Source organism: Solanum verrucosum, unplaced genomic scaffold (assembly GCF_900185275.1).
Source record: "Solanum verrucosum unplaced genomic scaffold, falcon-dt-bn FXZP01000049.1, whole genome shotgun sequence".
Lineage (NCBI taxonomy): Eukaryota > Viridiplantae > Streptophyta > Magnoliopsida > Solanales > Solanaceae > Solanum > Solanum verrucosum.
The window spans coordinates 2,549,262-2,562,017 of NW_026020221.1; the positions used below are offsets into that span (position 1 = coordinate 2,549,262).

The window sequence follows — 12,756 nt, forward strand, 5'->3', positions numbered from 1 at the left end:
TGCGGTCCAAACTCACAGTCTTTCATTTTTCATAAGCAGGCAAACAAGAACCTCAACTTTGAACCAATTACATTCATTGAAATTCTTGCCGCTTTTAACACTCAGGTAATTCATCTTCATTCTTCACATATGAATGTTCAATCAATGGTTATGTCTTTGGAGTACTAGTTTTCGATTTCTTTGGGGATCTTGATTTATTGGTTCGATTTCACAGCATCTGATTCTCTAAATGAAAACTTTAGATTCTTGTGTCTAAACTTTAGGGATTTATTGTTCTTGAATTGTATTTTGTGGATTTAGGCGGTGAGGATGTCGACGCCGGCGAGGAAAAGATTGATGAGGGATTTTAAGCGGTTACAGCAGGATCCGCCTGCTGGCATCAGTGGTGCCCCCTATGACAACAATATAATGCTTTGGAATGCTGTTATATTCGGGTATGCATGCCTATGGATTAAATCATTGAATTCGGCTACGATTGCTCTTGTACTTCTTTCTTTTTGACTTATGCACTTCCGTTTCTTGTTTCTTTTTCTTGGAATGCAGTCCTGATGACACACCTTGGGATGGAGGTGAGGAAATTCTTCTTCATTTACAATCTTTTTAAAATCTAAGATACGAATAGAAGCATATTTTTGACTCTTGAGCCCATCATATAAAACCTGAATGCATAGTTACACACCTCCTTGTACTTTACTTTGTGATTTCTGTGTTCTGCTTAAATTGCACTTTGAGACACTTGTGTATGTGGATGAATATCTTGTGTTGATACAATCACTGCCACTTGAGTAATGCATATGCTTTTCCAGTGAAGAAGGTTTCTAGGAATCTGTGTTTTGTGTTGCATGACCATTCTCCCACCATAATTAAGATTTGCTCTCTCTTTTTCATCCATGATTTTCCTCTTTCACTAAAATTGAGGATACGCAGGCAATAGGCATGTCTTGTTTGTATGGGCAAGAACCCTCAGATTTATAGCATGCCCTTCCACCCCAATTTTGACTAGTGAATTTCTGATTTGTATGCAGGTACGTTTAAGCTGACACTTCAATTTTCGGAGGATTACCCCAACAAGCCTCCAACGGTTCGATTTGTATCCAGGATGTTCCATCCGAATAGTAAGTAGCCTAAGTAACGTTGCATTATCTTTCTCTCCCACTCTTCACATAGTTCTAGTCCATAGAACAAGTAGAACTTTCAACTTTAAGCTTAGGTTGCTTGTTGCTTATTCAGTTTATCTTGTGGTGCCAAGACTAGTAGTATCGACAAGGAGTTATATCAACTCGGGGACCTTCTTAAATTAGTTATAGTGTTAGTATTGTGTCTCACACTGCGTGAACTGAGAAGGAAGCCAGCTTCCTAGTTTTTTTAATAGCCCACATAGGCCACACATTCTGCATCACCTGTCAATCCCCATTTTGAAATTCCTAGTAGCGCATTCTCTCCCTCTGTATCATCCTATCCTGCCCTTCACCAATAGGCCATTTGTATATCTGTGAAGAAATTCCTCAATCTTCTATTATTCCTAATCCTTTATTGCTAGTCTAAATTTTGTGCCATGTAGTCTGTCACCATGCCAACACTAGTGGAACTATTTTGCTCAGAGTTACACCACAGAGCCAGTCTATCTGAGACCTAATTCTCATGCCTATATATTAATAAAGAATGTAAACAAAGTGCCTTTCCCCTTCATTTATCTCTTAAACATATCAACGCCTATTCCCACCAGTTTCTATTGAACTCCTATCATTGTCTTCACAGAGCATTCTGCTCCTGGGAAAATCTTAATACCCAACAATACCGAACAGTGGACATATGTTATGTGGTTATATCAGATAATGAGTTTAGTAGTTTATTCCCCTTTCCCTTTAAAGACATATCAACTCTTACATCCACTCAACCTTTACAGAGGTCGTCTCAAATCCTTATCCTTGAATTTACCCTGATGTGATTGGTAATTTCATCGTTTCAGTTCTAATGAGTCTTTTGATGTGACACTTTCTTCAATGATTATGATATTTTGGTGATGGAAATGTTACAAGAATGTTTGTAATTACCATTGCATACAGAATCCTCTGTTTCTTGAAGTTATTTGTTTGAATATTTGTTTCTTGGGAGTTGTTGAATAAGAGAGAATTAGCCATATTCTGGTAGCTGCTTGGGTTGTGTGTTATTGAATATGCTCTGTGATTCATGTATTTGTAAAGTTGTGTATGTGTTAAGACCTACAGCTTAGTATTTCTTCCATCTTATACTAGATTAGGCCGGGTACTTAATTGATTTTTTTTTTGCACTGAATAAATTGGTCTCAAGATTTGATCTTGCCATTTTACATGCATAATGCAGTCCAAAGTATGCAAAATATAAAAAGCAATGGCCCATTGCACTTCTTGTACTCTCACCCTATGACTACATATTCTATCTCTTTTTAAATACATCTAAGCACATCCTTTTTTTGATAAGCAGTAACCTCTAAGCTTATACATTTTTCAAAGCATCAATTTAGTGGAGAAACTTATCAAAAATAAAATAAAATAGTGGAGATATCAATATAGGGAGCAAAATGCCTTGTAACAAAATGAAATAAATTCGGATAAAGAACAGTGGAAGTACATGGGAACTTTTAGCTGAAATTTTAGCAGATGTACTTGTGCCACACCCACGATACTCTTTTTCCTCAAACATCCTAGTTTTGCCGCACCAATTTTTCTTGTCTTTTATTTACACCTGGCAGTCCAAGCAATTGGAGCTCAGCACCTACACAATCGGAGCATTGTATCATTTTATGTTTAATTATTGGCTTATTGAGAGAATTGATCTAATGTGTGTGTATCAATTAGATTTATGCTCTGTTTATTTTTCATTTGTGCCTTTGTTCAGAAGTTAATTCAAGATCTCCCACATCATTCGAAATGGATATTTCTTGCCTTCTATATTAGCCTCGATTCAACTTTACACATAAAAAGGCTTGAATTCTACTTTGTGGCCCTTGTCGTGCGAAGTATAAATTTGAGTAATTTTTAGTTTTGCTGATTTCTCATATCACTGTTTATCTATCTATTGGTCAGTTTATGCCGATGGAAGTATTTGCTTAGACATACTGCAAAATCAGTGGAGTCCTATATACGATGTTGCTGCTATACTCACTTCAATCCAGGTATGTTGATATTGTTATTAAATGCATCATTGTGCCTCGTGCTTTGCAGAATTTTAAAGAAATGTAACATGGAAAATTTATTTCTTGGTGTATGTTTTTTTTTTTTATTATATGCCCCTTTCTTTTTTTACTGCCTTGTCTAGCTTTGTAGCTTTGTGTCCTTCTGTATTTCATATAATGCACTAATAGTTTACCACTAGTAAGACATGATATCTGTGTGATCAAGTAGCTCATTGTCCTGTACTCCTGTTGCTGTTAGTGGACACTTATTGAGTTATGCTTCCCTTTGCATTTCTCTGTTTGAACATGGATAGCGTACCCCGATGAGAACAGGAAATCTGTAATTTTGGATAAGTTAGGAATGGAGACTTCATTATTTGATTCAGTGAGATGATAAAATATTTCCGTAGATGCACATACTGTGTTTGATATCATTTTTTACGAGTGGTAAATTAACTAATTTAACAAATGAATAAAGTAACTAAACAAAGAACTATCCGACCTGTTGCTCTAAAGCAAACAGTTCAGGTCCTTGGTTCTTAAAACATTGAATATGTCTCTACTTGCTGGAGAGGCAAGTTTTTTTTCTGTTTTGTTAAATCTATTTGTTCAAGCAGTTCTTACTTTAACTTCGTTATCGTTCTGTCTATTTCACATTATGTTTCATCTAGGCGCTAACTTGGGAGTTTAAAACATCTTCTGTCACCGCCATCTTTGTATTGTGTTTCCATAGAAGTCCAGTTCAATTTTTTGGTCGGTAGAGTTTTCTACAGCATCTGAATCATATCATTTTTTTAATCAAGTAATTGAATTCTGGTTCTGTCTGGTGTGAGACTGGAGTCAAGTCAATTCATAAATGAAACTGAACTGAGAACGCATTAACTTTGGCATCCCCTAATGTTTGACTTTCTTGAAATGCAGTCTTTGCTCTGTGATCCAAACCCAAACTCGCCTGCTAATTCAGAAGCAGCTCGCATGTTTAGTGAGAACAAGCGTGAGTACAACAGGAAGGTGCGTGAGGTTGTTGAGCAGAGCTGGACGGCTGACTGACATCTTTCTGGCTGAGTCTGTTATGGGATATTTTTCTGGTAGGGTTGCCAGGTCAAAGCTGCAATGTTCTCCATGCTGTTGCTACATTAATAATAAATGTAGCATGAAATTGTCCTTTTATGTGCTGTTTAGAAACTCTGATTGTCTTTATCTTCATGTTCTGTTACTCTGATACAGTGTACATATTGATCACTTTGTATTTTAATTGTTGAAACTTTTTTATGTTGGTCATTATGAGACCTCCAATGGAAAATGGATAAATATCTGATATTTTTGTTTAGCAATGTTAATTGTGCATTATCATTCATTCGACTCAACAAAATAAATTCTTAGTAGAAGTGGGCTTTCAAACACCAACTAATGAGGAGATAGAGAAGTCAAAAATCTTGTGCCTGTCTGAGTTTCAATTTCAGGTTATGAGACATGTTGAAAAAAAGGTAGTGGAGAATCACTTAATATTGGATCTGAAGTGACACTCACAATATGGAACTTGGTCGGATGATTGATGTTGCAAGAACCAGTTTTGATTTTACAATATGCCAAAAAGTATCATGAAGAGACATACCAGTGTTTGCCTTTTTGAGCTTCTGAATTTCTATTGCTCTTATATTACTTGATTCCTAATCATGATATTTCCTATAGAGTTTTACAGGCGTGCCTCACTGCTTGTGTGGTTGACTAATCTGTTTCGACTGTATTGCTTACTAATGATGAGCCAGAGTTTGAGGTATTGCCTTTAGCCTGAAGTAATCTATGCTATCCCAATGAGATATTTTATTCTCTATTGTCTTCTTTTTGCAATTCCTATTCAATGATTTTATTTTACATGTTTAAAAAAATCTTCATGTTAGCTAGCAATTGCGTGTTTCTTTTTTTCAAGTTTAGGACAAGTGGATGATATGGTTCCTTCTTGTTGGACGTTATTATTATTATTAATTGCTGTCTGTTAACTTGGCTGCCAATTTCATGTGACTGAAAATCCTATATTACTAGAGAGTAGCTTTTACCTTGTATACAAATAAAGTCGGTGAAGGGTAACATTCTCGTGAAGTAGGCTTTTTTCCCGTTAGAAGATAAGTGCCGTCACTCCACTTGTTTTGCTTTAAGTTTGGAAATTAACAAACCGTCGGTGGCACGTACTCCTTGCAATTTGTAAATTCAACACGCTGCTCCATTCCTCTACATGTCAGCCATAACTTAACGAGTGACTCGACATAATATCTCCCGGGGGTTCATGCAACACAGTGATTGATAGACAATTATGAAATCTTATATTTAATTCCACTAGCAACAAAATATCAGGTGATTTTTTCTCATCTGTTAAATTTGAGTGGAGTATTATATTTGATGGAGTATTTGTGTTGGTGAGAAATAATAGGTTATGATGTATTGTTGTTTAATTAAAGATGGAAGAATCATTTACCATATGTTTAAGTTAAAAGAGTTTGAAGTGATCATCTAATGTTTATGTTTGTTGATGATGAGCACATGGGTGTTGAAGGGCCCTCCAACCCTATTGGTAAGTTGAGGAATAATGAGATGGACTCATTTTTTGTTTGGTTTACCTAATGAAGGAACCAAAGGGGATCGCAGCTTTAAATCATTACAAAGTGATTATTAATGGACGGGGATGCTCTTGTCTTTCCATTTTATTAAAAAATTGGAGGCTTCTTCTCTACATCCCTCTCATCGTATCTCCAATTAAATGACGCTGCTTCTCTAGGTGCAACACTTGCCCACTAAAATATCCTTTTTATAATATTGATTTGTCTTTTTTTGTGTGTGACATATCTGTCTAGATTTAGATATATATATGAAATATCAACAGTACCTCATCTTGTATATATTTATATTTATGAGATCAATGTGAGTGTCACTTCAGATATGGTTGGAGCTTCTGTTCTTGCTTCAGCACTTAAGGTGAATGGAGGCTTAGAAGAGTTGCAGATATGGGAAGACTCCATTGGCTCAAAGAGTGCAGAGGAGCTGTCCAAAATGATAGAAGTTAACTCAACATTGAGGCTACTCACCATTTTCGATTCCAAGTCTATTACTGCCACACCTTTGATTTCAGCAGTTCTTGCGAGGAACAGGTCAATGGAAGTGCATATTTGGAATGGAGAGAACAATGAGAAAACTTCAAAGGTGGTTGAGTTTGTACCTGAAAACAGCACCCTTCAGATATATCGCCTTAATGTCTCGGGTGCTTGTAGAGTTGCTTGTGCTTTAGGGATGAATTCGACTGTGAAGACACTCGATCTGACAGGAGTATGGTTGAAGTCCCGATGGGCAAAGGAATTCCGATGGGTTTTGGAACAGAATAGGACCCTCAAAGAGATAAATTTGTCAAACACTTGCTTGAAAGACAAAAGGAGTTGTTTATGTTGCAGCTGGCCTTTTCAAGAACCACAGCTTGCAGAAGCTGTATCTTAAAGGAAATTGGTTTGAAGGTGTTGGTGTAGAACATTTACTTTGCCCTTTGAGCCGGTTTTCTGCGCTGCAATATCCAGCAAATATCACTCTCAAATCACTTACTTTTGGAGGAAAAAGAAACAAAATTAGTAGGGATGGGCATGCAGCAATCCTGCAGATGTTGACAAGTAACGAAAGCCTTACCAGCTTCGGAATATATAATGATGAGAGTTTAAAACTGGATGACATAATCAGAATCTTTAGGAGTTTGGAGAAGAATGCTACATTAAGATGCATATCTTTACAAGGTTGTAAAGGGGTGGATGGTGAAGCAGTCCTCCAAACTATCATAGATATTGCAGGTAAATCCTTGGATTGAAGACATTGATATTTCAAAAACTTCATTGCACAATGCAGGGAAAACAGAAACGATATATCAGAGATTGGGTCAGAACAACAAGGCCGAACCGGAGATTGATTTGCTCAAAGACATGCCAATGACAGAGCCAAAGAGCTGTAGGGTCTTCCTCTGTGGGCAAGAATATGCTGGTGAGCCACTTAAACAATGTTAGTTTATCTACATCACTGATTAGCTACATTGATTGATTTGGTATGTTCTTCTTTTTTACTGCAGGAAAAACTACACTAAGCAATTCTATACATCAACACTTTTCTTCTCCGAAATTGCCGTATATTGATCAAGTGAGAGCTCTTGTAAACCCAATTGAGCTAGCTGTTCGACCTATAGGCATGAAGATAAAAACTTTCAAAGATGAAGATACAAAGATCTCAATTTGGAATCTTGCAGGGCAGCAAGAATTTTATGCCCTCCATGATCTAATGTTTCCAGGACATGGACGTGCCTCCATTTTCCTGATCATCTCCAGTTTGTTCAGGAAACCAAATAACTGGGAACAGAAAACCCCCGATGAAGTTGAAGAAGATCTGCAGTACTGGTTGAGGTTCATTGTTTCAAATTCAAAAAGAGCTCTTCAGCAGTGCATGCTGCCAAATGTAACTGTGGCGCTTACACACTATGACAAAATCAATCAATTATCACAGAACCTACAGCTTATTGTAGACTCAATCCGAAGGCTACGAGACAAATTTCAAGGCATTGTTGAATTCTACCCAACTGTATTTACAGTTGATGCAAGATCTTCTGCACTAGTAAGTAAGATTACCCATCACTTTCAAAAGACAAGCAAGACGGTTCTCCAAAGGGTTCCTAGAGTGTATGAGCTTGGCAACGATCTCATGCAAATTCTGTCAGACTGGAGATTGGAAAACCATAATAAGCCAGCAATAAAGTGGAAGGAGTTTGGTGATCTATGCCAAGTCAAGGCTCCATTGCTCAGGGTTCGTTCTAGACTTGATAATAAAGAGAAGGTGGAAACGAGGAGAAGGGCTGTTGCTACGTGCCTTCATCACATTGGCGAGGTGATTTATTTTGATGAACTAGGTTTCCTAATCCTAGATTGTGAATGGTTTTGTGGTGAAGTACTTGGTCAGCTTTTGAGATTAGATGTCAAAAAGCAGACTTCAGCTGGGGATGGATTCATAAGTAGAAAAGAGCTGGAAAAAGTTCTGAGAAGCAGTCTTTGATAGCCAGATTCCAGGGATGGGCTCAAGAGATTTTGAGAACTTGGATGCAAGTGATCTTGTGAGAATGATGCTGAAACTTGAATTATGCTATGAACAAGATCCTTCAAATACCAATTCTCTAATGTTGATACCCAGCTTTCTTGAAGAAGGTAAGGGGAAACAGCCAAAGTGGCCGATAAACTCAAGTGAATGCATTTATGCAGGAAAGCACCTTCAGTGTGATGATTCAAATCACATGTTTCTAACACCGGGATTCTTCCCCCGCTTACAGGCAAGACCTTCTTTTAGTTTTATGATCTATTCTATATTGCAGAATCATATGACTGTGCAAATGAAACAACATCCGTTTTGTTTTTATTTATTTATTTCATCATCTCGGATAAGAATATAGTTCACTATGTTTGTTTAGGTACATTTGCACAACAAAGTAATGGGGTTGAAATATCAATATGGTCTATGGAGCGACATACGGCCTTGAAAAGTACATCATTGCACTGAGCATCAATGGAATCTATGTCTGCGTAGAACTTGGGGGTCAATTAGGCAATTATGTTGATGTGCTTGCCTGTTCCACAAAGCACCTGACAGAAACTCTAAGGCTATTCCAGCAGCTTATAATACCAGCAATCCAGAGCCTTTGCCATGGGGTCACACTTACTGAAAACATTATTCCACCAGAATGTGTAAGAAATTTAATACCACCAAGGTACAGGAGAAACCAGATTCTGTCTCAACATTTGCTGGAATAGCCAAGGGTGTTGAAGAAGTCTTGCAGAGACTTACAATTATACAGCAAGAACTTAGGGATATAAAGCAAGAAATCCAAGGCCTCAGATACTACAAATACAGGCTTCTCATCGAGCTAAACTGCAAAGTGAACTATCTTGTGAACTTCAGTGTCCAAGTTGAAGAAAGAAAAGTGCCAAACATGTTCTACTTCGTAAGGACAGAGAACTACTCGAGGAGACTGATCACCACCATGATTTCAGGAATCAATTCTCTCTGGCTGCACATATTATGCGAGTATCGGGGAGAAATGCATGTGGTTGAAGATTAGATAGGTTGTGAATTAATGCAGGTTGATAACAGGGCAGTAAAATGCCTGTTTCCGTACATGACGAAGTTCATGAAATTGGTGACATTTGCTCTCAAGATTGGAGCTCATTTAGCAGTAGGCATGGGAGAAATCATACCAGATTTGAGTAGAGAAGTTGCACATCTACTCAAATCTCCCGCTGCATATAGTGCAGCAGGGGTTGCTGCTGCTGGTGTTGTTGGGGTTGCAGCAGCAGGACGTGTGGAGAGAAATAGGGGATCAAGGATCATCCAACAAGATCTTAATGCAGCACAGCAATGGGTTGTTGATTTTTTGAGAGATCAAAAGTGCTCTGGTGGAAGAGATATTGCTGAAAAGTTTGGATTATGGAGAGTTAGATACCGAGACAGTTGCCAGATTGCATGGGTCTTAAGGAGTTCAGGATAGTTGGTCCTGTAGCATATTTCCCTCTTTGATGTTGATCATTCTTAAATTGGCTTTGCCGAACGGTAATAGCTTGGTAGTTTTGATGTATAATGGCTCCCTGATCCCTGTTGGGAGAAATGTTCATCCTTGGCTAGTTGGCTTGTTCAAGTCGATGTTAATGGTTATGTCAGAGTTGACAAACTTAAATCTTCTTTGGATGGTATGCACCTAACTACGTGATTACTTCTAATTTACTCATTTTATTGCCTTTACAAAAAGTTTCCGTTTACTGTAATATGATTATTAATATCATCTTCGTGATGTTACCGCCTTGTATTTAGATTTACTGCTCATGATCCATAATTGCCTGCCAGGTATCATAATTGTTAACCTCCATTTTAGTGGGGCATAAACGAGTGTTTGATGTAATTCTTTTCAAATTCAACCGCACACCATCGGTGATCGGACAATATGAACTTTTAGAAATTTACAATAATACTTTATTTTATTTATATAATAAAATGGTTAACATAATTTTCATACACACTGGATAAAACATTTCTTATTTTCACAATATAATTTCATATAAAGTAAATAATCAGCAAGTAGAAAACCTTAAATTATTTTAGAAAATAAAATTTAAGAACAAGGCCTCAGAGATCTTGGTGGATAAGGAATCATCAGATGGAAATTAAATAAATTCCCATCAAGAGTAGCAAATATTTAATTACATCACTGGCCATTTATTTTCAAAATCTCAATTCCAAATCGGCAAACAAAAACACATAAATTAAACAAAGAGAAAAATGAAAAAAGAAAAATTATGATGTGAAGTCAGAAGTAGCTGGTTGTAGTAATCACAGATCAACATCAGTGGGAATCCGAATGATTTCTTCATCATCCTTACACACCATAACTCAATAAAACAAATTATTTGAAGAAAAATGTATCTAACTTGTCACCATAAAACCCTAAAAAACAAGAGAGATTTGAAGTATGCATTGTTTCCATATTGCCTAATGCTATCCATGTTCTTACGATCAAGGAATTGCAATACTAGGCGTATAGTGATTTAAAAACAAAATAACAAAACACAAACATCAATAAACATCAATCACGAGAAAGATCACAGGAAAATTGAAAAAATAAAGCTTTGTTGTTGCGGCAGAGAAGGGAAGAGAATAGCAGAGTTATGTTTGAAGATGGGATTTTCAGCTGTATTAATAGGAAGCAAGAAACTCTAGGGTTTTATGTAAGTGTGATGGTTTAATGGGCTTGATTGTCATGGCCCATTAAAGGACATTGGGCCGACGATTCCTACTCTAGTAACAGGTATATTCGGCCGCCCACTAATGGGCTGTGTTTATTCTACTTTTTCTTATACAACTTTTATACACAAATTTTGATAAAGAGACAAATGTTGTTCATCGATGGGTAATATAATCAAGGGAAAATTATGTGATTAAGCAAATTTATACTACTTAATTAGTCATAATAGCTATAATTTGCTATAAATATCACTCACTACTAATGTTAACCATTAATTACGTGGGTTGACATCGAGTTTGTATAATTAGTCATGTTTGTATAATTCGTCATATTTGTGTAATTCAAATATTGTATAATATAATTTATATAATGTAATTTGTATAGTATAATTTGTATAACTGTTTAAAGTTCATATGCTTATGTTTGTATCAATTCGTTATTTCGAGTTTTATCTTATTTGTATAATTTCAGCCTTTATATTACTCAATTATACAAACATACCCCCGAATTATACAAACGAGATGCTAATTATACAAATTATTGCCCTCTCCCAATCTCGCTTTCATCTCTCCTCTATCTCCCAATCTCGCTCGCCAAGTATACAAATGCATATGTATATTAGTTACATATATACAATTTTCTAACCGATATACATATACAGTTCACCTCTCTCCCATTCTCTTCCCTCTCTTGCTCGCCTCTCTCATCCCTCTCCCAATCTCACTCGCCACTCTCCTTTCTATAGGATGTAACTACGAATCGTAATTTAAAACTATATCTATAAAGCATAATTAAGTTATTTTTGAGTGGTTATATGTGAAAGTTCTCCCATAATCAAATTCTTACATGATTGGGCTCACATAGCCTAGTTTGGCCTCAAAAACATTATCCCTTATATATTAAAATTCAGGATTTTTATGTTTAATTAATAAATAAGGTATCCACAGGTAAACTTCACAGTATTCCTGATAAGTAAATCTCGTCTCATGATCAAACTTACCAATGGTATTTTTGAACTACGAGTTTAATAGAAATCATGGTGTTTTTGTTCCATTTTTACATATGTACTGAATTACCATATTTCGAATAAATTTAAACTCATAATTTTAAAAGTACAATAAATTTAGCTTTAACCGCTAAGTACTTTAAAGATCGAACCAATCAAATTCCGATATTTTTTAGCCGGCTGGACACTCCTCATAAATGTCCTATGAATACAAGGTAGTAGAAGTTTTTAATATATGAAAGTAGCTAGCTGGCTTGGAGGGACTTTACTACTTGTCAATTGTACTCTAAATTCAATCTCTACCTTAAATTGGTACCATATATAACTTGTGTCCTGTAATTTAAATTGTCCATGCATGTTATGTGTCTACACTCTTTACGTAAAAAGTAATTCATTTATTAATTTTATACAATATTTGATTGGTAAGTTTTTAAACATTGTATAAAAGTTATTTATTTATATATTAATTTAATATAATATTTACTTGGTAGCTTTTCAAATATTGTATACAAATTATTCATGTATTAATTTTATATCGTATTTGGTTGCGTTTTTTAATAATCCCAAGTAATTAATACTTGTATAACTTATGAGGAAATCTATGTATAATTTATGCGGGATAGAAGGTGGAATAAGTTATGAATGTATTAGTTATGCATATATTAAAATAGTAAATTACATATTTACCCCTATCAATTTACTTTTATACATATATATTAATTTACAACAAATCAACTAATTAATACATGGAAAAAAAACCACTATGCATTTTTTTTGTTTTGGGTATTTTGTCTTCCT

General features: G+C 35.8%; 2 protein-coding genes and 2 non-coding genes across 4 annotated transcripts; 2 read left to right on the forward strand and 2 right to left on the reverse strand.

Annotated features, from left to right (window-relative positions):
* The first annotated feature begins 191 nt into the window (after window positions 1-191).
* LOC125831754 (ubiquitin-conjugating enzyme E2 2-like) lies at window positions 192-4,509 on the forward strand. The gene is made up of 5 exons (XM_049510941.1): window positions 192-434; window positions 544-569; window positions 1,026-1,115; window positions 3,066-3,154; window positions 4,076-4,509. Exons 1-5 carry the CDS (start codon window positions 310-312, stop codon window positions 4,202-4,204), a joined length of 459 nt encoding a protein of 152 aa, XP_049366898.1. The 5' UTR covers window positions 192-309; the 3' UTR covers window positions 4,205-4,509.
* A 1,579-nt stretch (window positions 4,510-6,088) lies between these two features.
* On the forward strand, window positions 6,089-9,704 carry LOC125831088 (protein TORNADO 1-like). Its single transcript, XM_049510279.1, is given in 9 exon segments — window positions 6,089-6,571; window positions 6,573-6,970; window positions 6,972-7,165; window positions 7,251-8,056; window positions 8,129-8,218; window positions 8,220-8,492; window positions 8,631-8,669; window positions 8,671-8,952; window positions 8,955-9,704. Coding segments are annotated over 9 exon segments (3,315 nt in total).
* Window positions 9,705-10,332: 628 nt separating this feature from the next.
* Window positions 10,333-10,424, reverse strand: LOC125831787 (small nucleolar RNA SNORD24). The gene has a single exon (XR_007443195.1). It is a non-coding gene; the product is annotated as a small nucleolar RNA SNORD24 (small nucleolar RNA).
* An 87-nt stretch (window positions 10,425-10,511) lies between these two features.
* On the reverse strand, window positions 10,512-10,590 carry LOC125831792 (small nucleolar RNA R12). Its single transcript, XR_007443200.1, has one exon. It is a non-coding gene; the product is annotated as a small nucleolar RNA R12 (small nucleolar RNA).
* Between the last annotated feature and the right edge of the window lie 2,166 nt (window positions 10,591-12,756).